This window comes from Protopterus annectens, chromosome 4.part0 (assembly GCF_019279795.1).
Source record: "Protopterus annectens isolate FY-2018-M chromosome 4.part0, PAN1.0, whole genome shotgun sequence".
Taxonomy (NCBI): domain Eukaryota; kingdom Metazoa; phylum Chordata; order Ceratodontiformes; family Protopteridae; genus Protopterus; species Protopterus annectens.
Window position 1 is genome coordinate 1894277473 of NC_056733.1, and position 25400 is coordinate 1894302872.

Genomic DNA, 25400 nt, shown 5'->3' on the forward strand with positions numbered 1-25400 from the left:
ACATACAAGAGTGGCCAACATGCAACTCATGTAGACGTCCTCCTAGTTAGGAAAGGGAACTGGGGTAGAATTGATGATTGCAAAGTCATTCCCAGTGAAATAGTTGGCCCACAGCATAAACCACTGGTTACAACAATCAGCAAGGCTCTAAGGTCAACAGAGACCAGGCTGAAGACCTGGAACTTGACTGGAGAGAAAGTACAACAGTTCAAGGAATTATTCAGGGCTCTAGCACATAGAGAAGAGGAGAACATAGATGGAGTTGAAGAAGAATGGCAGTACCTCAAAACAGCATGTGTGAGGACTACAGAACAGATATATGGCTGAGCCAGATATAAAAATAAGGTACATAAGGAAAGCTGGTGATGGAATGCAGAAGTTCATGAAGTCATCAAAAGAAAGAAGGAGTGCAGGAAAAAGTGGGAGATAGAAAAGACCAACCTGGCTAGGAAGGAATACTGCTAGCTAACAACAAAGTTAAGAAAGGAGATAATAGCAAAGAACAGGGCATGGGAGGCACTCTACGTGCTTCTGGAAAGTGACTCAGTAGGTGGCACAAAGAAACTATATCAGACTGCAAGGCAAAGACAGAAAGATAAAGAAGATATTCAGGCACCCTTCATAAGGGATGCAAGCAACAACCAGCTTACAAGTGCATATGACATCAAAGGCAGATGGAAAGAGTATTTTCAGCAGTCTCTGAATGAATAGTACCCCATAGAAGCTGTACTACCCCAGGGAAAGCCTATGATGAGAGAAGAAAAGGAGCACACCCTAGTAGAAGTAAGAATAGCATTAAAGAAAATGAAGTCAGGGAAAGCACCAGGCTCAGATGAGGTCACAGCAGGTATAAAAAAGATGTTGGGTGAGATAGGGGAGAAATAGTTCCTGTGGATACTTATAGCAATTTGGATAGAAAGGAGTATCCCAGATGACTGAAGAATATGCATACTCATGCCAATGTACAAGAACAAAGGGGATATCCATGAATGTGGGGAGTACAGAGGTATCAAACTCCTGTCACATTGCATAAAAGTTCTGGAGAGGCTGACTGATAAATGGATGCACAGACTAATAGAAAGTAAGATGGGAGATGAACAGTTTGGATTCAGATCAGGATAAAACACAACTGACCTGATGTTTGCAGTGAGACAGATAGTTGAGAAGAAGCTGGAGATGAGGAAAGAGTCTAATTGTGCATTCATAGACTTGGAGAAAGCATACAACAATGTCCCAAGAAAGCTGATTTGGACAGTACTGCCATGGTTTGAAGTCCGAAAAGCATTGGTAGAATTAGTGCAGGATATGTACAAGGACACAATGATTCAAGTATGAACAGTGTTTGGTTTCACAGAGGGTTTCCCAGTGGGAGTGGGTGTGAACCAGGGTTGAGCTCTGAGACCACTGCTGTTCATACTGGTGATGGGCTACAATAGCAAACAGGTCAGAGTGGACAGATCAAAAAAGTTGCTGTATACAGATGGTGTGGCATTACAGACAGACTCTGAGTAAGAACTTCAGCAAAGGATAGGGAAATGGAATGCAAAACTGAAGGCACATGTGATGAAACTAAGCACAGATAAGACTAGTAATGGCAGCAAACTAGAGAAATCAGAAGAAGCTGAGAATTGAGATAAAAGGGAAGATAGCAGAACAGGTTAACAGCTTCATGTATTTGGGAGGGTTGGTTGAGGAGAAGGGAAGTCTGAATGAAAAGGTCAAAGCTAGAATCAGATAGGCTGCAGCAAACTAACAGAGAGTGTCAGGTGGAGTGAATTACAGAAGAATGCCAAAGAAACTGAAAAGTAAGGTGTACAAGACAGCGGTGCTACCAGTACTACTGCATGGTACAGAAACCTGGTCAATAAAGACAGAGCTGATGAGGAAGCTAGACGTGATGAAAATGAGGTGCTAAAGAAAGGTGGTGGTATCCACAATGTGGGACAGATGAAGAAATAAGAACATAAGAGCAGAATCCAAAGTAGCTCCAATTGCAGAAAAGATCAAAGGGAACAGATTATGGTAGTTAAAACACTCGGGATAGAGAAGAAGAGTGGAAGAGAAAATGAGGACTTCCAGCAAAGAGGTGGATGGATTGTATGAGAGAAGATCTGTGACAGTTAGGCATGAGTGTCGAAGAAGTCACGAGTGTGGCATCAAATTGAGAGAGATGGCAACAGTTAACATGATATCCTGAACCCATATAGAAAATGGGAATAAGAGGCTGGTGATGATGATGATGATGATGTTAACATCATGAAAACTTTAAAGTGAAATTATAGTTTTAAAACATCCATAACAGTAAAATCTAAATTCCCAAATTTAAATTAGCTATTACAGTCTACTAACTTTGTCATCTTTCATTATTTGCCCCACAAACTGACCTTACAGGTCCATGTCTTTAGAACACAGGTTTAAAGATTTTATTACAGGAACATGTTTGCAGCCACTCCTTAGCTTAGCATGATACTGTTTCACTATTGATTTGAGGTCAATTGACTTTTATCCTTTCATATACTGCCTGATCGTATATGCTACGAATGCTAGATATTGTTTTAAGCATAGATTTCAGGACCTACTTGAGCTTCCACTGAAACATATCCCATGTGTCTTAAGGGAGGCTTGAACTCATCATTTGATAAATATTGCTTTAGACCAAATAATGGTCAAGATAGTTTTCAAATTTTCAACCTAGGCATAAAAATGTTTTTGTTGACCTAAATAGCTATTATAATCATGCCCCCCCCCAAAAAAATCACAATTTCAGGAAGACAATGAACCAGGGTTATAGCAAAATAAGAATGCAAACAAATCCACTCATGTATAAGTAATAGAAGCTTTAATTAAAAAAAAAAAAAAAATTAAGCACTTTTGCCTGTAATAGACAATCTCAGAATCTGTTCCATCAATAATCTCCTTCACCAATTCGACACTGACAAAAACAGATCATGACAAGTAATGTAAAATGAACATTTAGAATAACTGTGGAAATGTGACTTAAAAATCACAAAATGTAGAAATGTCACATAAAAAAATCATATAGGAAAATAGTTTATCATATAGCAGCCAAAAATGCTGTCAACATTAATACTAACACGCTCTACTGAAAAATGTGCAAACAATAAGTTTCAAAACTTCGAATGTTCTAATATCGACCCCTATTCAGCAAAAGCTGAAAACATCGAACATACAGAACCGCAAATTTTTTCCTAGGGAAAAAATTTGCTGTTCCAAAACACATACACACAACACAAGCACACCAAACAAGCAGCAATTCACACACATAGACCTAAAATCTTACACCTAACCCTACACTAAACTATACACACACCACTAACTATCCACTTACCTTAACCCAAACCCTAACCCTAAGGTCCATCACTATCGCACACTCACCTCACCCGCGCCCTAACCTTAACTCAACTACCCCGCCCTAACCCTCACATCCACACAATCGCACACTTACCTGACCCGCGCCCTAACCCTAACTCACTTAACCCGCCCTAACCCTCATGTCCACACAATCGCACACATACCTAACCCGCACTATAACCCTAACTAACCTAACCCACACTCAATCGCACACTTACCTGAACCTGACCTGTAACTTTTCACCACAGCGCTGAAAATACCGAAGCAACAGAAATGGACAACCAAATTCTTTCCCTAGGAAAAAAAAATGTTTTTCTGCTGCTTCGATATTTTCAGCTTTCGCTGAATAGGGGTCGATATTAGAACATTCGAAGTTTTGAAACTTCAATGTTCTAATATAGACCCATTATAAATCATGCACTGAGAATATGTGACGACATTTATTTAAGTGAGCTGAGTGGACTCTGAGTAATTAACTAATGAAGGCTATTGATCCAACATTGTCACTTTGAGAAGTTTTAATAAAACAAAATAGTTAAAAATATTAGTGCTGAGAAAGTGCCTGAAGGTTGCAAGATTTGTTGTTTTCAGCCATTGCCAATCTTATTCAATTGTTTCTGTTTCTACAGTTGGCAATGTTTCTAGCATTGCTCTAAGTGTTGTTTCTTGAACTATTTGGTCTTGTAATCACCTTGCAGAAGAGTGATCTAGCTAGGGAATTAGTTGCTTTGTTTCTTGCATTGTAATTGAGAGTACTTTTTTCTGTGTTTTTACATTAAGAAGTCCAGGATCGAGGCATGGCCCAGATGGCTAACTGAGAGTAGCAAATGGTAAAAGCTATGTGAATGAAAACTTTTCTCTGATGGAAAATGTGATCAAAAATTTAAAATTGAAAATACTTGTTAGCTAATTTTATTCATAAGAGTCAGACAAAGGATTTATAGCTTCAAGTTATTTAAAAGCAGAAGTTTTTTCTCTCAGAATTTCAACTGGTTAAAAGAAAAGAGACTTCAGCATGACTCAGTCAAGAAATGAAATTTAGGATTCTTGTGTTAAAACGGCATCCAGTCAGTACTATTTTGTATGCAGGGTATATGACTTAAAACAGATAAACAGGATACAAAACTGGAAGGTTTCAAAGAAGAGACCAAAAAGAGGATGGAACATTTTTTAATTCTTTTGAAACAGCAAGGGGCACAAATCAGCAGTATGGAAGATACTTTGAATGATCATGAAGGCAAAATAACTGAAAGTGTGTCTCAGACTGAATTTATTTTAAAACAAAATAATCGACGCATAGAAAAGCTTGATTTTGAAAATAGACTGAGATGAAATAACAGAATTTAATGTATACCTGAAAAGTACGAGGGAGAAAATATAATAAACTTCTTAGCTAACTATCTACATAAAACATTAAATCTACCTGAAACTTTATCTTTAAAATTGAAAGAGCACATAGATCCCCTGACTGCACCTTCTGAGAAGGAAAACACACTACCATGCTCAAATATAGTTAAGTTCATGCCTAGCTTAGAAAATGATCAAATATAAAAACAACATGGTCCAGCCCACCTCTTAAAATAGGTGAACATGTAGTCAGATTTGACAAGGACTTTTCCAGTCAAGTAACAAGTAAAAGAAAATCCTGTTTATCACTGAACAAGGAACTTAAAAATAACAATATTAAAGCCACTTGGTGTTTCCTGCAAAGGTCAAATTATTCCTTTCTGAAGAAACTAAAATATTCAACCCACTGGAGGAGGCATCCACTTTTGTTAACAGCAATAAATATGTTAGTAATACTGAGGAAATGGAGTGGAACAGTATATCTATGAAGAGACAGAGTGAGCTGATTTCTTGGAAAACTGCTTCTAAAACTAAACACCTAAAAATAAATTAATCTTATTCTCTGATTGCAGGACTTTTATTTTCTGAAATGATAGATTTATCTTTCAAGTAAAAGGTGTGTTCTAGAATTTAAGCCTCAAACGATATGTTCAGTGGCTCATTAGTGACCGGGATTTGATTCGAGGGCAATAGGGAGTCTCTCTGGGTGACAAATCTATCTTCCAGCATGTCCTATTTATATCCTCTGCCAAGGCTTCTAAGTTGCTCATTATAGTCCTGGCCTGAGATTTTTATTTTGCAGCAGAGCCTCCATTAATCTGGTTGACATCCCCTCCATGTCAGGTAAGCACAGGTCACTAGAGCATCTGAGGTATACGACTGAATAGAGGGGTCGGAGTTAATTCCGGCTGGGAGCATATGATGTACAGGTCAGTCCTTTTATTCTGAGCATTTATATCCTTTTGGGGTCTTATCCAGTTGGTGGGTATCTGAGATGTAGATTTGGATTTTTTTGTTTGTGTGAGAATGGTCTGATAAGTGAAGAGTAATAGGGTCACAGGTGGGTCTACTTGATCTTAATGGGCATACGAAATGATCTAGGTGGATGATTTGTGAGGTCTTGTAACCATGACAGAGTCCTGAGAAGGAAAAGAAAAGGCCACTGTCTGAGGGGGCTGTAGGTGTCGGGTTCCTTCAACTGCTAATGGATTGCAATGGATAATTGTAAGTTACACCTTGTTTTGCCCAAGGACTGATGACTATACATTGCCTGTGGAAACTTCAGGCATATAGGGTGGCACCAGCTACAGTTACTCTAAGACCTTTCTGAAGTATATTATCAAAAGAATTTACTTTCCACTCCTTGGGCCATGGCAAGTCCTATCGCTCTGTTGTCAGCTATTCAGTTCCCATGTTTGGCCTCTGTATCCGAATCTGTGGCAAACAACTTTGCCTGGAGACCTGAGGCATTGTGGGACACCACTCATCCTCCGCCACAGCCTCTGTGGCGCCAAAGTTCTAACCCAGTGCCTCTGTCCTTTAGCCAGCTTGACACCAACCGACTTAGACATGTGGGTTGCCATTTGTTGGTAAGTTTCTATAATGTTCGGTAAGTATACTGTGGAAAGCCAGTTGCAAGGTCAAGCTTTGTTACATGGGGGGCCTTCTGAGCCAATGGGTTTCTCTATAATTGTGACTGCCTTGGAGTCTTCAATTGGCAAAGCAACTCCTTGACAGTGGAAACTGTTCCCCAGCCAATTTCTGCTTTGACCTATAAAATATGGGTGTGAGTTCCATCTGGAATGTCTCTATAGCTTTGTTTACAAGTAGTGTAGCTTATGGGGGTCAATTAGTAGGGTCCAGCTGGGTCCGTTTCCTCCACCATGGCCTGTTGCTGTGACTTGGCTCTGCCTTCACTGTGCCTGATTCGCCCTTTAAATAGATGCCTTGTTATAAAGTGGTTGTCCGGTGTCAGTTGAGTTCACAGATATGTTATCAACACCATCCGTCCCATAGCTTTGCAGTTTTAGTTAGAGAGATATGGGCTACTCATGCATTTCAGATGTTCAGAGGCTACACTGAGCAGAGTACCACCCGGTCCCAGTGATGCTGTGTTTTAGCACTGAACCTGCAAAGCAGTATGCTGGCAGTAGATGTGTGGGTAGGATTTTGTATCATATTGAGTTCTCTTTTTTGTTGGGGGACAGTATCACAGTTTGCTTTAACATTTCTTAAGAATAATATATGATGGTCTTTTTGAATTTATTATAATTTTTGACAAAGCAGGCCTTGATGATTTTGTTGGGAAGGAGGATTTTTTTTTCTTTTTGAGGCCTTATGGCTTCTCTTTTGCGCCTATTTTTTACTTCATAATTTTAATCCTCTTATTTTTATGTTTGTTTTATCTGGGGGTCCTTTTCTTTTTAATGATGCCCTTGTGGAAAGAGTTTTTATTCTATTAATCTTGCCTGTTTGCTTGCAGTTTGGGAGGTGTCTTTGTTTTAGTGCTTGTAGTGACTTCCGCAGTGCCATGGTGGAAAAGACTGCCTGTTTGCCTTTGAAGGATACCACACCAGCAGTCCTTTGTGTTCGTTTTGCTTGGCAGTTGTTCTTCACTGTTTGCTTGGGTGGGTGGGTCTTCACTGGATCCTTTTTTTGTTAGTGAGGGTTGTTTGTGATGTGATCTCAGTGATGAGGGTTGTGATCTGTGGGTGTTTGGGGTGGTGGGATTTTTGTGTGGATCGTGGCCTGATTTTCTTGTGATCTGATCTCACCAATGAGGATATACTTATTTGTTGAGAATTTTGTCATTTATGTCTTTTGGTTAGAAAAGAAGGGGCTTGGATTTCCAGTGAGATCTATATGGATCCGTGACACCATGTTCCATGAACTTTCCAGTGAGATACCGTTTAAAGTTTGAGTTTGTGTTGATGAGAAGGTATATATTCCAGTGTCTTCAAACAATATAATGGTGTTTGGGCTATTGTATTTGGAACTTAGTTATGGCAGGAACCACTGTGGCTAGAAAGTTGGTTGATGCATAGTGCCCAAGGGTGATTTGTAGCAAGTTAAGCTGTATTGGCGGATTTGGAGATGGTTTTACCTGGTCCTCCAGGTTTCCTTCAGAAAGGGGTGTGAGGTGTGAATTCTGATGGGTGGCCTGTAGCTGTGGAAACCTGAGGTGCAGTTTTGCTCATGTGGCTTACAAACTCTGAGGTAAAACCTAGGCGGGTGCGGAAAATCGCATTTTGGAGATTTAGACTCCACAGCACAAGCAGCATTACCTTAGTTTCTTCCCATTGGCCTTTTCCATGGAGGTTTAGAATTTGAGCCTTGAGCAAGGGGCAGTGGTAACCTTATTTCAAGAGCCTTTTTGAAAGGCACTATGGGGGTGGGGGTGAGCCTAAGCCGCCTCGCGGCCAGGGGCTTGTCAAGCAAAGCAAATCCCAGCATTAGCAGCTGATCCTTCCCACAGCACGTAGGTGGTAGGAGACACAGTGTGGCTTATCCAATCTTGGACAGATGTTGTGGCATCATTCTTAAAAGCTGATCATCTTGTTTCAGGGTGCGGGTTACATCATGGTGAAGTGGCCAATCAGAGAGGCAGACATGTCTCTTTCATATGTGACTGATCAGGTACGCCGAAGGTCGCCACACCAGCAGAGACAATGATCATGTGTGCTTGTCATTGCTGTGGAGGAAGGGAGATGCTCAGGGTCAGGTCGGATCTTACTGTGGTGCATGACTCATGCTTGTGTTATGCCCTGGTTCAGTCTGGTGAGTGGACGCCGCCTGTGACGTATGCCCTAGCATGACACATGTGTTGCTTGCAGTGTGTCTGACTATGGAGTCACCCGAGACGGTGTGTTATGGGTCAGACCTGCGTGCCGTATGTTTGGTGTACTGAGGTGGCAGTTTGTGTGGTTTGGTGTTTGCACTGATTGTGTCCTCCAGGTGGAAGTCTTGCAGACATGTATAAGCGCAGGTTTCTTTTATTTAAAAGGGGAGGCATTTGCTGTGATAGCGAATTTTGTGACTGGTTTGCTGGTATGTGTGTGTGTGTTGTCTTTATGTGTTGATTTGGTGTGTGTCTTTTTGTATGAGAGTCTGGTCTTGTGGTGTGTGTGGTCCCCATCTCCTGCCTCCTCTTTCCACTTATGTGAGGAGAAGGGCTCCTTCAGTGTACATGAGGCAATTGTAAGAGCTGCCAATAGTGTGTGTCTCACCAAGTGGACAGGGAGTCAATATTCCCATGATCCACAAACACAAGTAGAGAAATTCCCAAATTCAAAGTGTGGAGGAGGGAGAGGACTTAGTAAGGAAAGGGGTACAGACATTAGCTAAGTAGTGAGTGGTACATGAGGGGGACAGGAGGACCTGAGGGCAAGATGTCCTGCTTTAAGACAAGTAAAACAGCTTATGAGAAGATGCTTTAAGAGAAAGTAAAGGACATACTGTTTAGATTAGTAGTTTGAGGGTTCTATATAAAACACTTTAGCAGAACTGAAATGTTCTGTTTTAAAAGACAAGTAACAGTGAAAAGGAAAAAAAAAATTGAAGTTTAAGGGCTATAGTGCCAGAAAAGTTTAACCTTGTGCTAGCTCGCGCTAAATGCTGCTCTGCCAGCGAACTCTAAAAGAGCTTTATTGGAAAAAACAGGAGCTAAAAACTACCAGCGATATTGCAACACCTGGGAGCCAAAGGTTGCTAAAGCAACCTTTTTCGCAGTCCACTTTCAGGGGCCGGAGACTGCCCCAGGGGGCCCAAGCACAGCCCATAAAACAGAAATCTCAGCAAAACTTACAAAAAGCCCAAAGCAAGTTTGTAAAACAGAAACTTTTTAAATCTCAGAAAGAGTGGAAAGCAGCCCAATTTTTTTTTTGTTTTTTTTTTTCAGAGATTTGTTCAAAAACAGCATTTTTCAAATTTGAATAATAGTAAATGACCTCACACAAGAGTATTAGCAATTTAACAGAAAATATGCACAAAGAAGAAAAAAAAATTTTCAAAATATAAAACAAAACAAAAAAAAAACAATTTTAAAATTGGGAAAAACATTAAACACAGCTACAGCTTTTGAAAAATACTTTAATAATTATGGAAATTAACAAAAAAGTTTAACAAGGAAAACATAACAAAAGCACAGAGGAAAAATAGAAAAAAAAATAAAAAATCAAACTAGGAAAATCTCAAAGTGGCTTTCTTTCTCTCACAGCGTTTTCTCATCTTGGTGGGCAGCCTGACAAGACCAACAAGCCTGAAAAACCCGAACTAGGTTTTTGGTGAGGAAGATGGAGGAGAAGATGGATTAGTTTTGGAACCAGCCTTTGTCCAAACTACAGTTTTTTTCAAGTTAGTAACCACTCCAGCAGGGTTGAAGCAATGCTCAATGTTTCTGCTGCTCAACATCAAGACTGAGAACTTTCCCTTTTAGCGAAAGCAAACTGCCAGCCAAAGACAAACAACAACAGAACAGCAAGCCCAGTAACTTGAACTTTTTAAATCTCAGAAAAAGTTCAAAGCAAGATTGTTTTTTTTTTTTTTTTTTTTTTTCCAGAGAGGGAAAAGAGGTAATTTGCTAATATCAAGTTGCAATAAAATGTACCCACACAAGTACATAAGCAAAAAGAAGGTCAAAAAACAAGTTTGAGAAAAAAAAGAATTTTAAAATTAAGTGCAAACAGCAAACAAAAAATTCAGTAAACAGCTTTTATTAAAAACCAAATGCTGCTGCAAGTAATTCAAAAAACAAGTTTAAAAAGCCACTATGCAGCACAAACTGCAAATAAATAAAAAATAAAAGAAAAAAGAAAAAAAAATTGAAAAATCTTCTGTGCTCTCTCTCTCTCTGCAGCATTTCTCCTCTTGGTGGGTGCCCACCAACAAAAAACAAGCCTAAAAGATGCAAAAAAAAACCACGTGTTTAGTTTTAAGAGAAAGAGTTTTGAATTTACCCCTTTTGGTTGAAAAAAAACCAGTTTTATCAATAAAACTTCCCACCCACCACCCCAGGGAGGCAGCTTTTTGTTTGCACTCACTGCCACTCTCAAGAAGACTTTCCTTAAGCCCAAAGCAAAGAAAATGGCGCCACTACAAAAATAGTAAAATAGTTCAAGAACCTGTAACTTGAACTTTTTTAAATCTCAGAAAAGTGGGAAAAAAGCAAGGTTTTAGATAAATAAAATGTATTTATATTTTAAGCTAAATATTGTTTTCACAATGAGGAATATAAAGGGTTTTACTATATGTACAGTGAAAGATTCAATATATTTCATTTAACTAAAACTATAAGTCTGTTTCTAAATGTTCATAGGTTCATAGGTTCATAGGTTCTTAGGTAGGTACTAGGCTATTGGCCCAAGGGCCTACGCAAGCCTAGGCAACAAGGTTCCCTGGCTTATGCCACCCAAGAAAGTTATTTTCCTGTGCCACTGATGAGCAGAGACACAGAAGTGATCCCTGGGGTGTATTTCCTATTTCCCATCCACTCATCAAGATTTTTCTTGAAGAGTGCTAATGAAGAACTTTGCTTGACATAGATGGGTAGCCTGTTCCAGAGTATGGGAAGTCTCTTGGATAGGAATCTATCCCTCCAGCATGTCCTGTTTATTGTGGTGACAAGGTTTAGGTCCCTAGATCATGTAGCTTGGAGGGATTGGGATTTCTTTAGTTGTAGCATGTCCAACAGCTCTGGGTCTGACATAGCTTTATATGTTAGGCAGAGATCACCTCTGAGTAGGCGATATGCTACGGAGTAAAGCTGGAGATTTTTGAGGCGGTCAGTGTAGGGCATTTGTTTGAGTCCAGTAATCCTCTTTGTGAGGTACTTCTGTGGCCTTTCCTGCTGCTGCAGATGTCTTGTGAGGTACATTCCACAAAACAAATATTTCCTGGAAGAGAATGTCATTATATTATAAGCAATATAATTGGTAACTATATAAGTTAAGAAATGTATTTTATTTGTTCAACTTTGCTTAGTATGTGCACTGTAGGTTAACTGAACATTAGATCTAAGTAATATGCAAATTAGAAATGTTAACATGCTGGTGATTTTGTTTTCTCAAGGTATTTATAAAACAACTGTTAATCTGAGAAATCTTGAGAAGTATATATGTCATAAATCTACTCAAAATAAAATCTCATTTTTTTCTTGGAAGTGAAGAATTGGTAAGACAAAAGCTATAATAATATTTAACATTGGGATGTTGTAGCATATACTTTGCTTACATTTTACATATTAATAGCTTAAACTGTAGTGTTATTAACTTTAACTATACTTATTAACTATACATATTAATTGAACAAAATAAAGTTAGATGTTTGTTACTGATGAGAACAGCTTAAAAGAACTAACAAGAATGAGAAACTTACACAGGAAATTAGCAGCTGCTGTGTGCCCTGAGTTGTCATTTTCACCTGCTGTAGCCCAATTCTGATGTTAACATGTAAAGCTTAGAACAGAACAGCAGTTCATAATGGCTTAACACACATATTCAAATTAAATAAGCAGACAGTCCTGTGTGTGTGTGTGTGTGTGTGTGTGTGTGTGTGTGTGTGTGTGTGTGTGTGTGTGTGTGTGTGTGTGTATATACATACATATATATATATATATATATATATATATATATATATATATATATATATAAGAGTAAACATCTTATGAATAATATGCATACACGGAAGGAATGCAATCTCTAATATGTAAGATTAATAAAAGGGCAGTATCAGTAAATTAAGAAATATGTATACATACTATAATCTCTAATAGACAGCTGATGATTAAAAAGCTCTTTTATGGTAGATTTTAGAAATACAAGATATTTAGAATATGGCAGAATGCTAATGGGAAAATAAGACAGAAAAATATATTTAAATAACAAACTGCTTTTAAGATAGATTTCTATTACATATACCTGCATATAGGTTCATAGGTTCATAAGTGTATACTAGGCTAAAGGCCCTGGAGCCTTTACAAGCCAAGCCCATAGGATTATGCTGGCATCATGCCACCCGACCTTAGTTCCCAGTCCCTCTGTTGAGTAAAGCCACTGGAGTGATCCCTGGGGTGAATTTTCTATTTGCCATCCACTCATTAAGATTTCTCTTGAAGAGGGTCATTGAGGCACTCTGCTTGACATGCATGGGAAGTCTATTCCATAGCATGGGCAATCTCTCTTCAGCATGTTTTATTGATTGTGGTAATGAGGTTGAGGTCTCTGGAGCATGTGGTGTGGAGGGATTGGGATTTCTTTAAACGTAGCATTTCTAACAGAGCTGGGTCAGACATGGCTTTGTAAGTCAAGCAGAGATCACTTCTAAGTAGGTGATATGAGACAGAGAATAGTTGGAGTTTTTTGAGTCTGTCCATATAGGACAAATGTTTAAGGCCTAAGATCCTCTTTGACTTCAATAATCTACATAGATTAGCCAAAAGAAGAAAGCTATTAAGCAAAAAGGCACAAATCAGTACTATCCAAATTCCTCACACTAATATGCTTACTTCAGATATAAAGGAACTGCTTAATATTTAAAAAAAAATCCATGAGATCTTAATAAAAATATAAATAATAATCCTGATGGTTACAAAATTGACAATTATTTAAAGAAAAATGTTATAGTAAACTTAATGACCAACAAATATGTCAGTCGAATAAACCTATTACCCTGCTAGAAGTTAAAGAAGTTTTAAAAAAAAGTTAAAAATGGTAAAGCTCCAGGATTAGACGGTTTAAGTATGGCATTATATTGTCTGTTTCCTTTAAATATATTAGAATTACTGAGTGTCATTTTCAGGATAATTCAGAGTGGCAAAATAATTCCTCTGTCATGGAAATTTTCTGTAATGTCACCTATACTTAAACAAGGGAAGGATAATAAGTCTCCACATATAGAACTATTAATTATTAAATATAGAATATAAAATATTTACTTCCATTTGCCATAATATTAAGATATATATTAGATAAATAGATTAATAAAGATCAAACAGGATTTATTTTCACTAGATTAACATAAGACAATATAAAAAGAGTAGTAACTATCTTACATTAGCAAAATGAATAATGAAGAAATTGGCACTAATTATCTTAGATATCAAGATAGCTTTTGATTCTGTAGATTGGAACTACTTGTTTAAAACTTTAGAAGCATTTGCATTGCCAGAACAGTTTATTGGAATATGAAAAAACCTGTACAGAGACTCTAAAGCATATGTTAAAATGGGATCTTGCATTTCTCAAGAATTCGATTTAAACAAAGGCACAAAACAAGGGTGTCCATTGTCCCATTTACTATTTGCAATAGTAATCATGAAGGGATTCTCATCTAGATCAAGGGAGGTCATAGTCTCCCTTTACTCATCACTCATCAGACCAATGATTGAGTACAATGCCCCATTCGGAATGTATCTGACCCGACACTTGCAGCAGCTGGAGAGGACACAAAAGTTCCTCACCAAAAGGATAAAGGGTCTCAAAAATCTGTCCTATGCTGCCTGACTGAAAGAACTCCAGCTCTATTCAGTCTCAGAGGTGACCTTTGCCTAACATACAAGGCCATGTCAAACCCAGATTTGATGAATATGCTTCACCTCAAAAATCTAGATCCATCAGAGCCACAAGGCGGAGACTTAAACCTCGACACGGCTATTAATAGGGCGTGCTGGAGGGATAGATTCATCACCCAAAGACTCCCTATGCTGTGGAACAAAATCCCGGTACATGTGAGGCAGAGCACCTCGCTGGCCTTGTTCAAGAGAAATCTTGACCAATGGATGGGAGATCGCAGATATACCCCAGGAATTACCTCAGTGTCACTGCTCGACAGAGGCACAGCAAAATAATGGGTATAGTTCCCCATACTAAAGGGGTGGCGTAAGCCACAACTAGGCTTATAAATGCCCTCGGGCAGATAGCCTAGTATGAACCTATGAACCTATGAACCTATCAAACCCTTAGCTAATAGTATAAGAAACAATGGAAAAAATGATGTATTTTCAAATAATATAGACTGCCAATCTAAAATGCAGCTTTTTGCAGATGATATTTTACTAAATGTAAGAGATTTACATTATTCAATTGAAGAAATAGATGAGGAAATTGAAAATGTTCAAGAAGCATTGCTGTTGAAATTTAATATCAATGAAAATTTATTGTTAAATCAATTACTAGATAGCAAGGATATATATGTGTATATATATATATATATATATATATATATATATATATATATATATATATATATATATGTAAAATTGGGAAAGAAAAGAAAAGAACTAAAATATTTAGGAATAAAAATCTATCAAGATGTGAATAAGATTATTAATAATAATTTTGAAAACATAATTGAAAAAGTGCTACTTCCTATTAAAATTGAATGAATGTTTATTCAAATGATTATATTACCCAATATTATATCTATATATATATATATATATATATATATATATATATATATATATATATATATATATATATCATTCAATAGCTTTGATACTTGACAAAACACATTTAAAGAAAATGGAAAACATATTAACTTAATTCTTATAGTATCTTGAAAAGCCAATAATTGCATATATTAATCATATAAGACTATGGGGTATGGTGGTATTTACTTCACAGATATAGAATCCTATTCTATTGCCGCACATTTAGCTCTTCTCTGGATAGAATCAACTTACAGTAGTCAATGGAAAGCCATCCAGGAACAGATTATACTAAATTCTTATTAAGTTTATTAAAGATAATACATTAGAAATATGTAATAATCCTTTCATCTGATTAACAAAATTTATCTTAGGGGGAAATTCATTCCAATCTTAAGACTTTACATATATGAAATAAATTCTTAAAACAGTTAAGAATTAATATCTAAATAGATTTTGTTTTGTTTACATATTGCATATACCTCTAGATTTAAGAAAACTCAGAACAATGTTATAATTAATTTACTAAAAATAACTGGGTTAGTATTATGGTCTGATTGCTTTGAAAAAATGACAAGATAAGTCCTCACAATATTTAATGAAGGAATGTAAGTTGAATGAATCTGCTAACCAGTTAATATTATCCATCATTAAGATTTGTGGCTAATATCAGTGAAGAGGAACAGAATATTATTCCCCATTATATGAATATATGAATGCTGTTATCAAAGGTATATTGACATACAAAGGAAACTTATCCCACCTATATAAGTTAATTATAAATAATATTTTTTTAACAAAATTCCTGAATATTTTAGATAGTGGTGGACAGAATGAATCAACAAATGATAAGAATAAAGCTATGTTACTTAAATCAGGTATTCAAACTTCTTCAAATTTATACTGGAAAGTTTTTATTTGGAAATATATACACATAATGTTTGTTAATCCCTATCAAATCTCTAAGTTGAGTAAGATGACTTCTTCTGTTTGTTGGAGATGTAGTAAATATGTAAAAGCTGATTGGACACTTGTTTATGGATTGTGAAAAAATAAATGTATATTGGGAAGAGATAAGTATAGTTTTAAGGGCTTATGGTCTGATAATTGCTCTTTAACTAGATCAGTAATACAAATGAATGTTCCACTACCTGTATCTGGAAAAGCCAAAAAGAAAAAAATATTTTGACTCTTTTGGCAGTTGTTAGAAAAGCTATTACAAAAAATTGCAAATCTAACTCAGTTCCTATATTCAAAGAATTTTTAAATTTAACAACACTATGTAACACTGAAAAAGAAGTGACCAGATTAAGACCTATAAATCATACTAAGACTTTTAGTTGTTGTGATGACCTTGAAATATTTCATATTGAAATGTTGTATTCTTATCATTGTATAACAATATGTGAATTGAATTTCTTCCTTTCTATGTATAGATTGTAAATATGTTAAACTGCTAAAATGTTCTTAAAAAATATTACTGCTACTAGCTAGCATGTACTCTTGTAAGCCTACGTTAAGACCTTGTAGTATTTTATAGTTTTGTTTTTTTGTTGTTGTTAATTATGTTCTTATACTAAGCTGCTGTTCGAACAGGAGACCTGATACCTACAGGCCTAATCTGTTAACATTAATCAGGTAAAATAAGCCATTTTAAACCTTTGTGAAACAATTTTTATAAAAGGTTATGAAGGAATGTCATTTTCCTATGCTAACTATACAGTTGTCTCTACACATAGTTGAAAGGCTCACCGGCATTGAGGGATAACATTTTGACTATGATTCAGGCAACCCAGGTTTGATTGGCAGTTAGGGCATCAGCTGGATCTGGCCAGGCTAGTTGCTCAGCATAATGCATCCAAGATTATTCAAGTGCAACTAACTCTGGGCAATCCAAGTTGTAGCCTACAGATCCCCCACCATGCCCCAGGATTCCCACTCCTCATTTCTTGATATGCTGGAAAATATTAGGGTACAAACTAACACCCTAAAAATGGGCGATTTCAACTACCCCGCCATTAACTGGGAAAACTACCCATGTACTATTTGTTTTGCTCAATGTTTTATGGAATTCATAAATACCAGCTCCTTAGATCAACTTATCCACACCCCCACCAGGGGAACAATATCCTAGACCTGGTTTCCAAAGCCAAGAACACAGCATCCATGAGATCTGACAACATCCCAGGCTGCGTTCTACATGAACTACAGAACGAACTGGCACCCCACCTAAGGCTGATGAGCCTGGTCTTCAAGACAATGGAATGTATCATCGTGGAACTTATAAACAAAGACATTGGTAATCGCCAAACTCTGGACCCCACCCAGTTCAGGTTTGTAAAAGGCAGATCATGTCTCCTAAACCTGATAGACTTCTTTGAAGCAGTCACCAAAGCCGTAGATGAGGGCAAGGTGGTTCACATAGCCTATCTAGACCTCGCCAAGGCTTTCAACACCATCCCCCACTCAGGAATTATAGATAAACTCACTAAACTAGGTATAAATCCCTATGTCACAAGATGGGTTGCCAACTGGCTCACTGACAGAAGCCACACTATGAAAGTAGCAGACTCCAAATCCGATTTCAGACCAGTGACAAGTGGAGTACCGCAGGGTTCAGTCCTAGGTCCTTTCCTGTTTGATATCTACTTCTCTGAAGTACAGGCTAACAGAGAAGGTCTTTGCTAACAAAGTCCGCAGATGACTGCAAACCGCGAGCGATAATCGAAACTCCAAACAATGTGGACATCCTACAAAAGGGCCTCACTGAGACAGATTCCTGGTGTCAAAGCCATGGCTTCAAGCTCAATGCCAAAAAAGTGCATTGTCATCCCTTTTGGTAAAAACTCTGTACCCATGAACTACCAGATAGGTGGTAGTCTACTTAAGACCAAAAGTGTGATAAGAGACCTTGGGACACAGTTGGACAGTAGTCTCTCTTTTGATAATCACATCGCCACAGTAGTCAGGAAATCCTTCTACATGGCACACCTCATCACAAAAGGTTTCGCATCCAGGAAAAAAGAGGTCATTGTTCCCCTCTACTCATCACTCATTAGAACCATTACAGAGTACAGCTCACCTTTTGGTATGTACCTCACAAGACAGCTATAACAACTGGAAAGGCCACAGAAATACCTCACAAAGAGGATTACCAGCCTCAAACAGATGCCCTACGCAAACTGTCTCAAAAAACTCCAGCTTTACTCCATCGCATATTGCCTACTCACAGGCGATCTCTGCCTAACATACAAAGCTATGTCAAACCCAGAGCTGTTGGACATGTTCGACTTAAAGAAATCCCAATCCCTCCAAGCTACACACTCTAGGAACTTAAACCTTGTCACCTCAATAAACAAAACATGTTGGAGTGATATATTCCTGTCTCAGAGACTTCCCATACTCTGGAACAAACTACTTATCTATATGAAACAAAGCTCCTCATTAGCACTCTTCAAGAAAAATCTTGATGATTGGATGGGAAATAAGAAATTCACCCCGGGGATCACTTCTGACAGGGTCACAGGTAAATAATTTTTTTGGGTGGTGAAAGCCAGGGTACCTTTTTGGCTAGGCTTATATAGGCACTAGGGCTAATAGCCTAGTGCCTACCTATGAACCTATGATAAGGCCTAGTCTGCTTGCATCTCTTCTTGTTAGGGGTGGGTAGTGGGTGGAGGTGCACACTCATGGCATGGTCCCTAATAGAGACCATGGATCTCCTAGGGCTTCTGTCTCAAGAGGGCAAAGACATCTGAATACATAACATGCAGGGCTATAGACATATTTCACAAAAGTCTATTATATGGCAACCCCTGGACCCTATGGAAATGGGGAGGGATAGGGTCTAAAGTAAAAATACCAATCCCAGCATGTAGATGATAACATCACACTGCCTGCTCACTTGATTCCCACCCCAGAGGATCAAGTAGACCTACACACTCTTACCCCAGAAAATGAAGAGATCAGTCAAGTGGTTGAGAGAGAATCCTCAGTACTCAGGGGGGTGGACCAGCAAAAAAAAAAAATCATGTCTCTTATTGTAACATCCAGGCTATAAATGTGTATATACTTTGCATTGCTTATATATGTTAAATATTTCATTTTTATATATTATTATAACCACTTTTCTCACTGTGCTACTTACATGTTTTTCTCAAAATGTATGAAGGTAAACTAAAAGTATCTGCTATAGCACCGCATGCCTTGGTCTAACAATGTTACTGGGATATTGTGCTCACAAATAGTCTTACTTTATAATGCCAAGCTAATTTCTGACATCTGAATAAGATCTAGCAAATTGGGCAACTAAGTAAATAAAATGAGGCATGGATTTGTACAGCAGCAGAAGATTCTTCTAAAATGTGTGCAATTAGTTGTAGCATCCCGGTGCTTTTGCAAGTCCATAAATGAACATGTTCAGCAAAATGAAACACATCAAAACTAACCTGACTCAAGCAAATTAGAGTGAAAGAGTTTTTTTTTTTTTTTTTGCATCTGCAGAACCTCACATCTGGAAGAGCTTATGACTCAGTTATGCAGAATTACTGAGTTAGGTGATTTCTCTCTTTGTTAGTGTCACCTAACAGAGGTAATGGCACTGATTATTTTGTGTGATTCCTTTGCTCATCGGTGTGTCCATAGTTACAGAGAACTTGCTGTAAGTTCCCTGCAGAGTACTAAAGGCATGCTAACTGTAACCAATGCCAAGTGATTAGCCCACTGTTGGGGCTGCAGGGACCTTCAAATTGCTCTCCGAATGATTTCTACTAAGGTGATAATTGCTGTATCCACCAAGGTGGCTCTCATAAGAAACATAGGCAAGGGTGTACAGAAGGCTTAGAAATATTACACCGCGCTGCTCTTTAGAAACCAGGAATAATGGTAACATATTCGGTTCTTTTCCTAAGAAAGCACCACATATATAACTTTGTTTAATTATACACAATATTAATTTGTATTTCCAAAGGAAACAAAAGATAAGGGCATGTTCCTTTTCAGTAGACTGAAGTGATGTATTACTGGCCAGTGTGACAGTAACAAAGGTCAGCAAAAACAGAATGGAAGTTCCTGATTTCATCTTGATCAGTATTATATGGTCACACCTAAAAAATTAAGATACCCACAACATAATACCTGCATCATTAAAAATCTGTTGCTATTCTGCTTACTCCTTCCTTTCAAGTTGTCATAGGAACACAAGATTAATAAACAGTAGACAATCCTGACTTCCATATTGCACTGCTCATCGATGTCACTTAGCACAGATTACTAAACTAGGTTTTGATTACTCTGACTGTCGATTGAGACTGAAAGCATTACTGCTGATATCAGATGCACTGCTAAAGTGGTTTTGTGTAAGATGCCAGATAAATAAGTAAATAAAAATAAAAAATCTCTGTTTAGTTAGTGATGATATTAGTGATTGCTAGGACCTCTGTCAGTATTAGCATTTCCACAAGTGACGTAAGGTTTCCTGCTGTCAACTCCAGTACATTTTTAAATCTTGAAAGTACCCTCCACATCCATTAACTATCTATGTAAAACAGAGCCATTTTGAAGTAATATTGGGATTGCCTAGTATCTTCAAAGCCAGTAATCCTGTAGCTGCGGTCTGAAGCCCAGTGTTAAGATATGATCCATATTTTTTGATACTCCTTCTGTGATGCTGTGTAGGCTGACCAGCTCTGTAGCATATCTAGAAAATGCATTCACAGACATTTCTGTCTCAAAAGTCACATTCAGTGATCTGGAAATGCAGAGCTACAACTTTCCTAACTTCCCATGTCCCTCAAATCTAAGCTCCAGCATGTAGTTGCTTCTTTAAGAGTGTCATTGTACTGCCCTTATAAGTCTGATCATTTGCACTGGAATGGCATGGAATGCTTTTATTGGTCCATTGCACTGGGCACAAGTTGATCATTGTTCCAGCTTAGTTACTGGAAGTCCATATGAATAACACATTAACTTTATTCATATACAATGAGCCATTATGTGATTCCCACATCTGTGTAATTTTTCAGGAGTTTTGAATAGTGTTTAAAACAAAGTGTTCCCTGTTTTGACAGTTTGACTTTTTTTTTACTCATTTAGCACAGTCATGTAGTTTTGTGGCTCCCTTAACTAATAAATAGGTTCACAGGTAAGTACCAAGTAAGTACTAGGCGACCAATCACAGATTATTGCATGTCTAGGCAATAACCTATATTCAAAAGGTCCCTGTAGACTCAAGGTGGGAAACACAAGACAGACTGGGATAAAATCTGGACCAAAACACTAAAGGTGGAGGTGTGTCCTTATTCATTAAAGATTTCCACACCTCCAGGCTAGTTGCTTAGCATAATGCATCCGAGATTATCCAAGTGCAACTAACTCTGGGCAAGACCGCAATCCAAATTGTACCTTGCTACAGATCCCCCACCATGCCCCAGGATTCCCACTTTTCATTTCTTGATACACTGAAAATATTAGGGTACAACCCAACACCCTAATAATGGGCGATTTCAACTACCCCACCATTAACTGGGAAAACTACTCATACCAACTGTTTTGGTCAATGTTTTCTGGAATTCATAAATTCCAATGCCTTGGATCAACTTATCCACACCCCCACCATGGGCAGCAATATCCTAGACCTGGTCATTACCAACATGGGTGACCAGTGTTCCACACCAGAGGTCAGTTCATTGTTGGTCAGATCCGACAACAAGCTAATCACGCTAGACATCCACATCCTGACCCCACACTCCATTAGGGAAACCACTGTAAAAAAAATTTCCAAAGCCAACTTCACCTTTCTTAAGATAGAAGTGGCAAACTTCACGACACCCATGCAGATGGACAATAGAAGTACAACTTTTGAATCCTACACAAATGCACTTTATAAGCACTTACACAAGTGCATGGATCATGCTATCCCTAACAGAACCAAGATGCTATCCTCCAAAAAAAGGAAGCCAATCTAGTGGTCCCCTGCCATAAACAAACTCTACAACAGAAGAAAGAAACTGTTGCAAAAAAGAATAAAATCCCATGATTGGAAGAAGCTGAGATCCCTCATAAAATCCTCCAACGCTAGTTACGAAAACAAAATTGTCACTGATTCTAAAAACAACCACAAAGCATTCTATAGCTATGTCAAGAATCTCAATGGCAACACTCATATCTGCTCTGAGTTACAGCACAATGGCACTAAATATACAGAACCAACTGATATTGCCAACATCCTGGCAGATAGGTTCAGTGCTAACTTTACTCTCCCTCACCCCCTAAAGGGCCCATCTCTATACCGGAAGAATACAACATTCCTCTCAACACGGCTGCACAGGTAAAAACCACACTCTCCAAAGCCAAGAACACAGCATCAATGGAACCTGACAACATCCCAGGCTGCGTTCTGCATGAACTACAGAATGAACTGGCACCCCACCTAAGTACTATGTTCAATCATAGCCTCATCTCAGGCTTTATTCCCACTGAATGGGGCACAGCGATGGTAATCCCAGTCCACAAAGGGAGAGCCACCATGGACCCCGGGAACTACTGCCCCATTAGTCGGATGAGCCTGGTCTGCAAGGCCATGGAACATATCATCATGGAACATATAAACAAACACATTGGTAATCTCCAAACTCTGGACCCCATCCAGTTCGGGTTTGTAAAAGGCAGATCATGTCGCCCAAACCTGATAGACTTCTTTGAAGCAGGCACCAAAGCTGTAGACAAGGGTAAGGTGGTTCACACAGCCTATCTAGACCTTGCCAAGGCTTTCAACATCATCCCCCACTGTGGAATTGTAGATAAACTCACTAAACTAGGTATAAATCCCTATGTCGCAAGGTGGGTTGCCAACTGGCTTACTGACAGAACCCACACTGTGAAAGTAGCAGACTCCAAATCTGACTTTAGACCAGTGACAAGTGGAGTACCACAGGGTTCAGTCCTTGGACCTCTCCTGTTCGGTATCTACTTCTCTGAAGTACAGGCTAACAGAGAAGGTCTTTGCTAACAAAGTTCACAGATGACTGCAAACCATGAGCCATAATTGAAACTCCTAACAATGTGGACATCCTACAAAAGGGCCTCACTGAGACAGATTCCTGGTGTCAAAGCCATGGCCTCAAGCTCAATGCCAAAAAAGTGCATTGTCATCCCTTTTGGTAAAAACTCTGTACCCATGAACTACCAGACAGGCGGTAGTCTACTTAACACCAAAAGTGTGATAAGAGACCTTGGGACACAGGTGGACAGTAGTCTCTCCTTCGATAATCACATCGCTACAGTAGTCAGGAAATCCTTCTACATGGCACACCTCATCACAAAAGGTTTCGCATCCAGGAAAAAAGAGGTCATTGTTCCCCTCTACCCGTCACTCATTAGACCCATTGTAGAGTACAACGCTCCTTTTGGTATGTACCTCACAAGACTACAACAACTGGAAAGGCCACAGAAATACCTCACAAAGAGGATTACCGGCCTCAAGCAGTGCCCTAAGCAGACCATCTGAAAAAACTCCAGCTTTACGCTGTTGCGTATCACCTACTCATAGGGGATCTCTGCCTAACATACAAAGCTATGTCAAACCTAGAGCTGTTGGACATGCTCCACTTAAAGAAATCCCAATCCCTCTGAGCTACATGCTCTAGGGACCTAAACCTTGTCACCACAATAAACAGAACATGCTGGAGGGATAGATTCTTGTCCCAGAGACTTCCCATAGTCTGGAACAAACTACCTATCTAGATCAAACAAAGCTCCTCATTAGCACTCTTCAAGAAAAATCTTGATGATTGGATGAGAGATAGGAAATTCACCTCAGAGATCACTTCTGTGGCTCTGCTCGACAGGGGCACAGGAAAATAATTTTCTTGGGAGGTGAAAGCCAGGGTACCTTTTTGGCTAGGCTTATATAGGCAAGGGCCAGTAGCCGAGTACCTACCTATAAAACTATGAACCTATGTCTATTTGTAACATGTGAAATGTAACTTGCAATTATTGTGGTGCTTTTCTCCCCGGTCCTCCACTGAAAACAGGCTCTTCTTGGCCCAGTGGAGTTCCCCGGTCATCAAACTTAAATAAATAAATAAATAAATATGTTCTGCTTATTACCATGTCCCAAGGAAGTTTCACATTTTATGATACTTTTAGATGTACACATGGATCAGCTTAGGTTTTGCAAGGCTTTGTAGTAAGCCAAAGTACTGTGAGTGTATTTGTATTCCTAGTTTACAGAAAGCATGTTTCCATGTCTGCTGAAGTCTCAGTTGACAGAACTGTCCAGCTATCTTTATCTACAAAATAAAAAAGAAATGCCACTTCCATTTACAGACCGGTGAAAAGGATACTGGGAAATTAATATATTTACTAAACAGCTTTATCACACACAAAAATAATTATATGCTTTATGGAACATAACATTCTGCCTAGCCTAGTTTCCTACCTGTGCTTTTGCTGTATTACAAGAACTGCCATTTTCTTTTTGTACTGGATAATTATGCATACCTTTATATTAGTGAAAAAGCTGCTTTCTTTAATTTGGATTCTGCTGATTTAATCTGAAAAATGGGTTGGTAATTACTCAGCATTTATTGACATAATGTTGGATACATCATTATTTTGATCAGATATACCTGTTTATAACTCATAAGATATCTTTAACCTTTATTTACAGAAAAGTCTTCTATTTTGATTCAAATGTTAAGAAGAGTCCTGGTGTGTGATACTAATACCTGTGCTTCTTCTACATTTCTTACAGATCACCAGAAGCTGGAAAGAGAAGCTCGTATCTGCAGGCTCCTGAAACATCCAAATATTGGTGAGATGACTTGTTTAGTACAAGATGAGATAATTATTAGTGGGACTTCTGTAAATATTGCAAAGGCTTATTACTTTTTTAAATATCTTCTTTGAGAACTGACACTTGCTAGAATGAGCAATCAATCTGCATGTCTTTTTGCAAGCAGTTTGGAGAAGTTTCATATGAGAGATGAAGTTAATATGCTCAAATGCATTTAGTTATTTAAAAAATATGTTTAATATTACACTGAGCATATTTTTCATCTAAATGGTATTCGCTGGATCTTCTATACCCACTTGTAACTCACTCGTCCCCAGGTGATGAGGAATGAACTTCTGGTTGTCACTTGTCCCTAAAGAATAATGGCCGATCCTTCTGTTTATTTCCATGAATACAGTGGCAACATAGTATAGCAGCATGCACTACTCTCTTAAAGAACTGTACAAGCAGTCAGCCTGCATT

At 38.3% G+C, this 25400-nt stretch overlaps 1 protein-coding gene across 1 annotated transcript in view; it reads left to right on the forward strand.

The window, feature by feature from the left end:
• Positions 1–25400, forward strand: part of LOC122800499 (calcium/calmodulin-dependent protein kinase type II subunit alpha-like) — a 1292092-nt gene that overhangs the window by 952260 nt on the left and 314432 nt on the right. The window contains exon 3 of the mRNA XM_044069938.1: positions 24897–24956. Within this exon, the coding sequence (XP_043925873.1) occupies positions 24897–24956 (60 nt within the window). The remainder of the gene's footprint in view (positions 1–24896; positions 24957–25400) is intronic.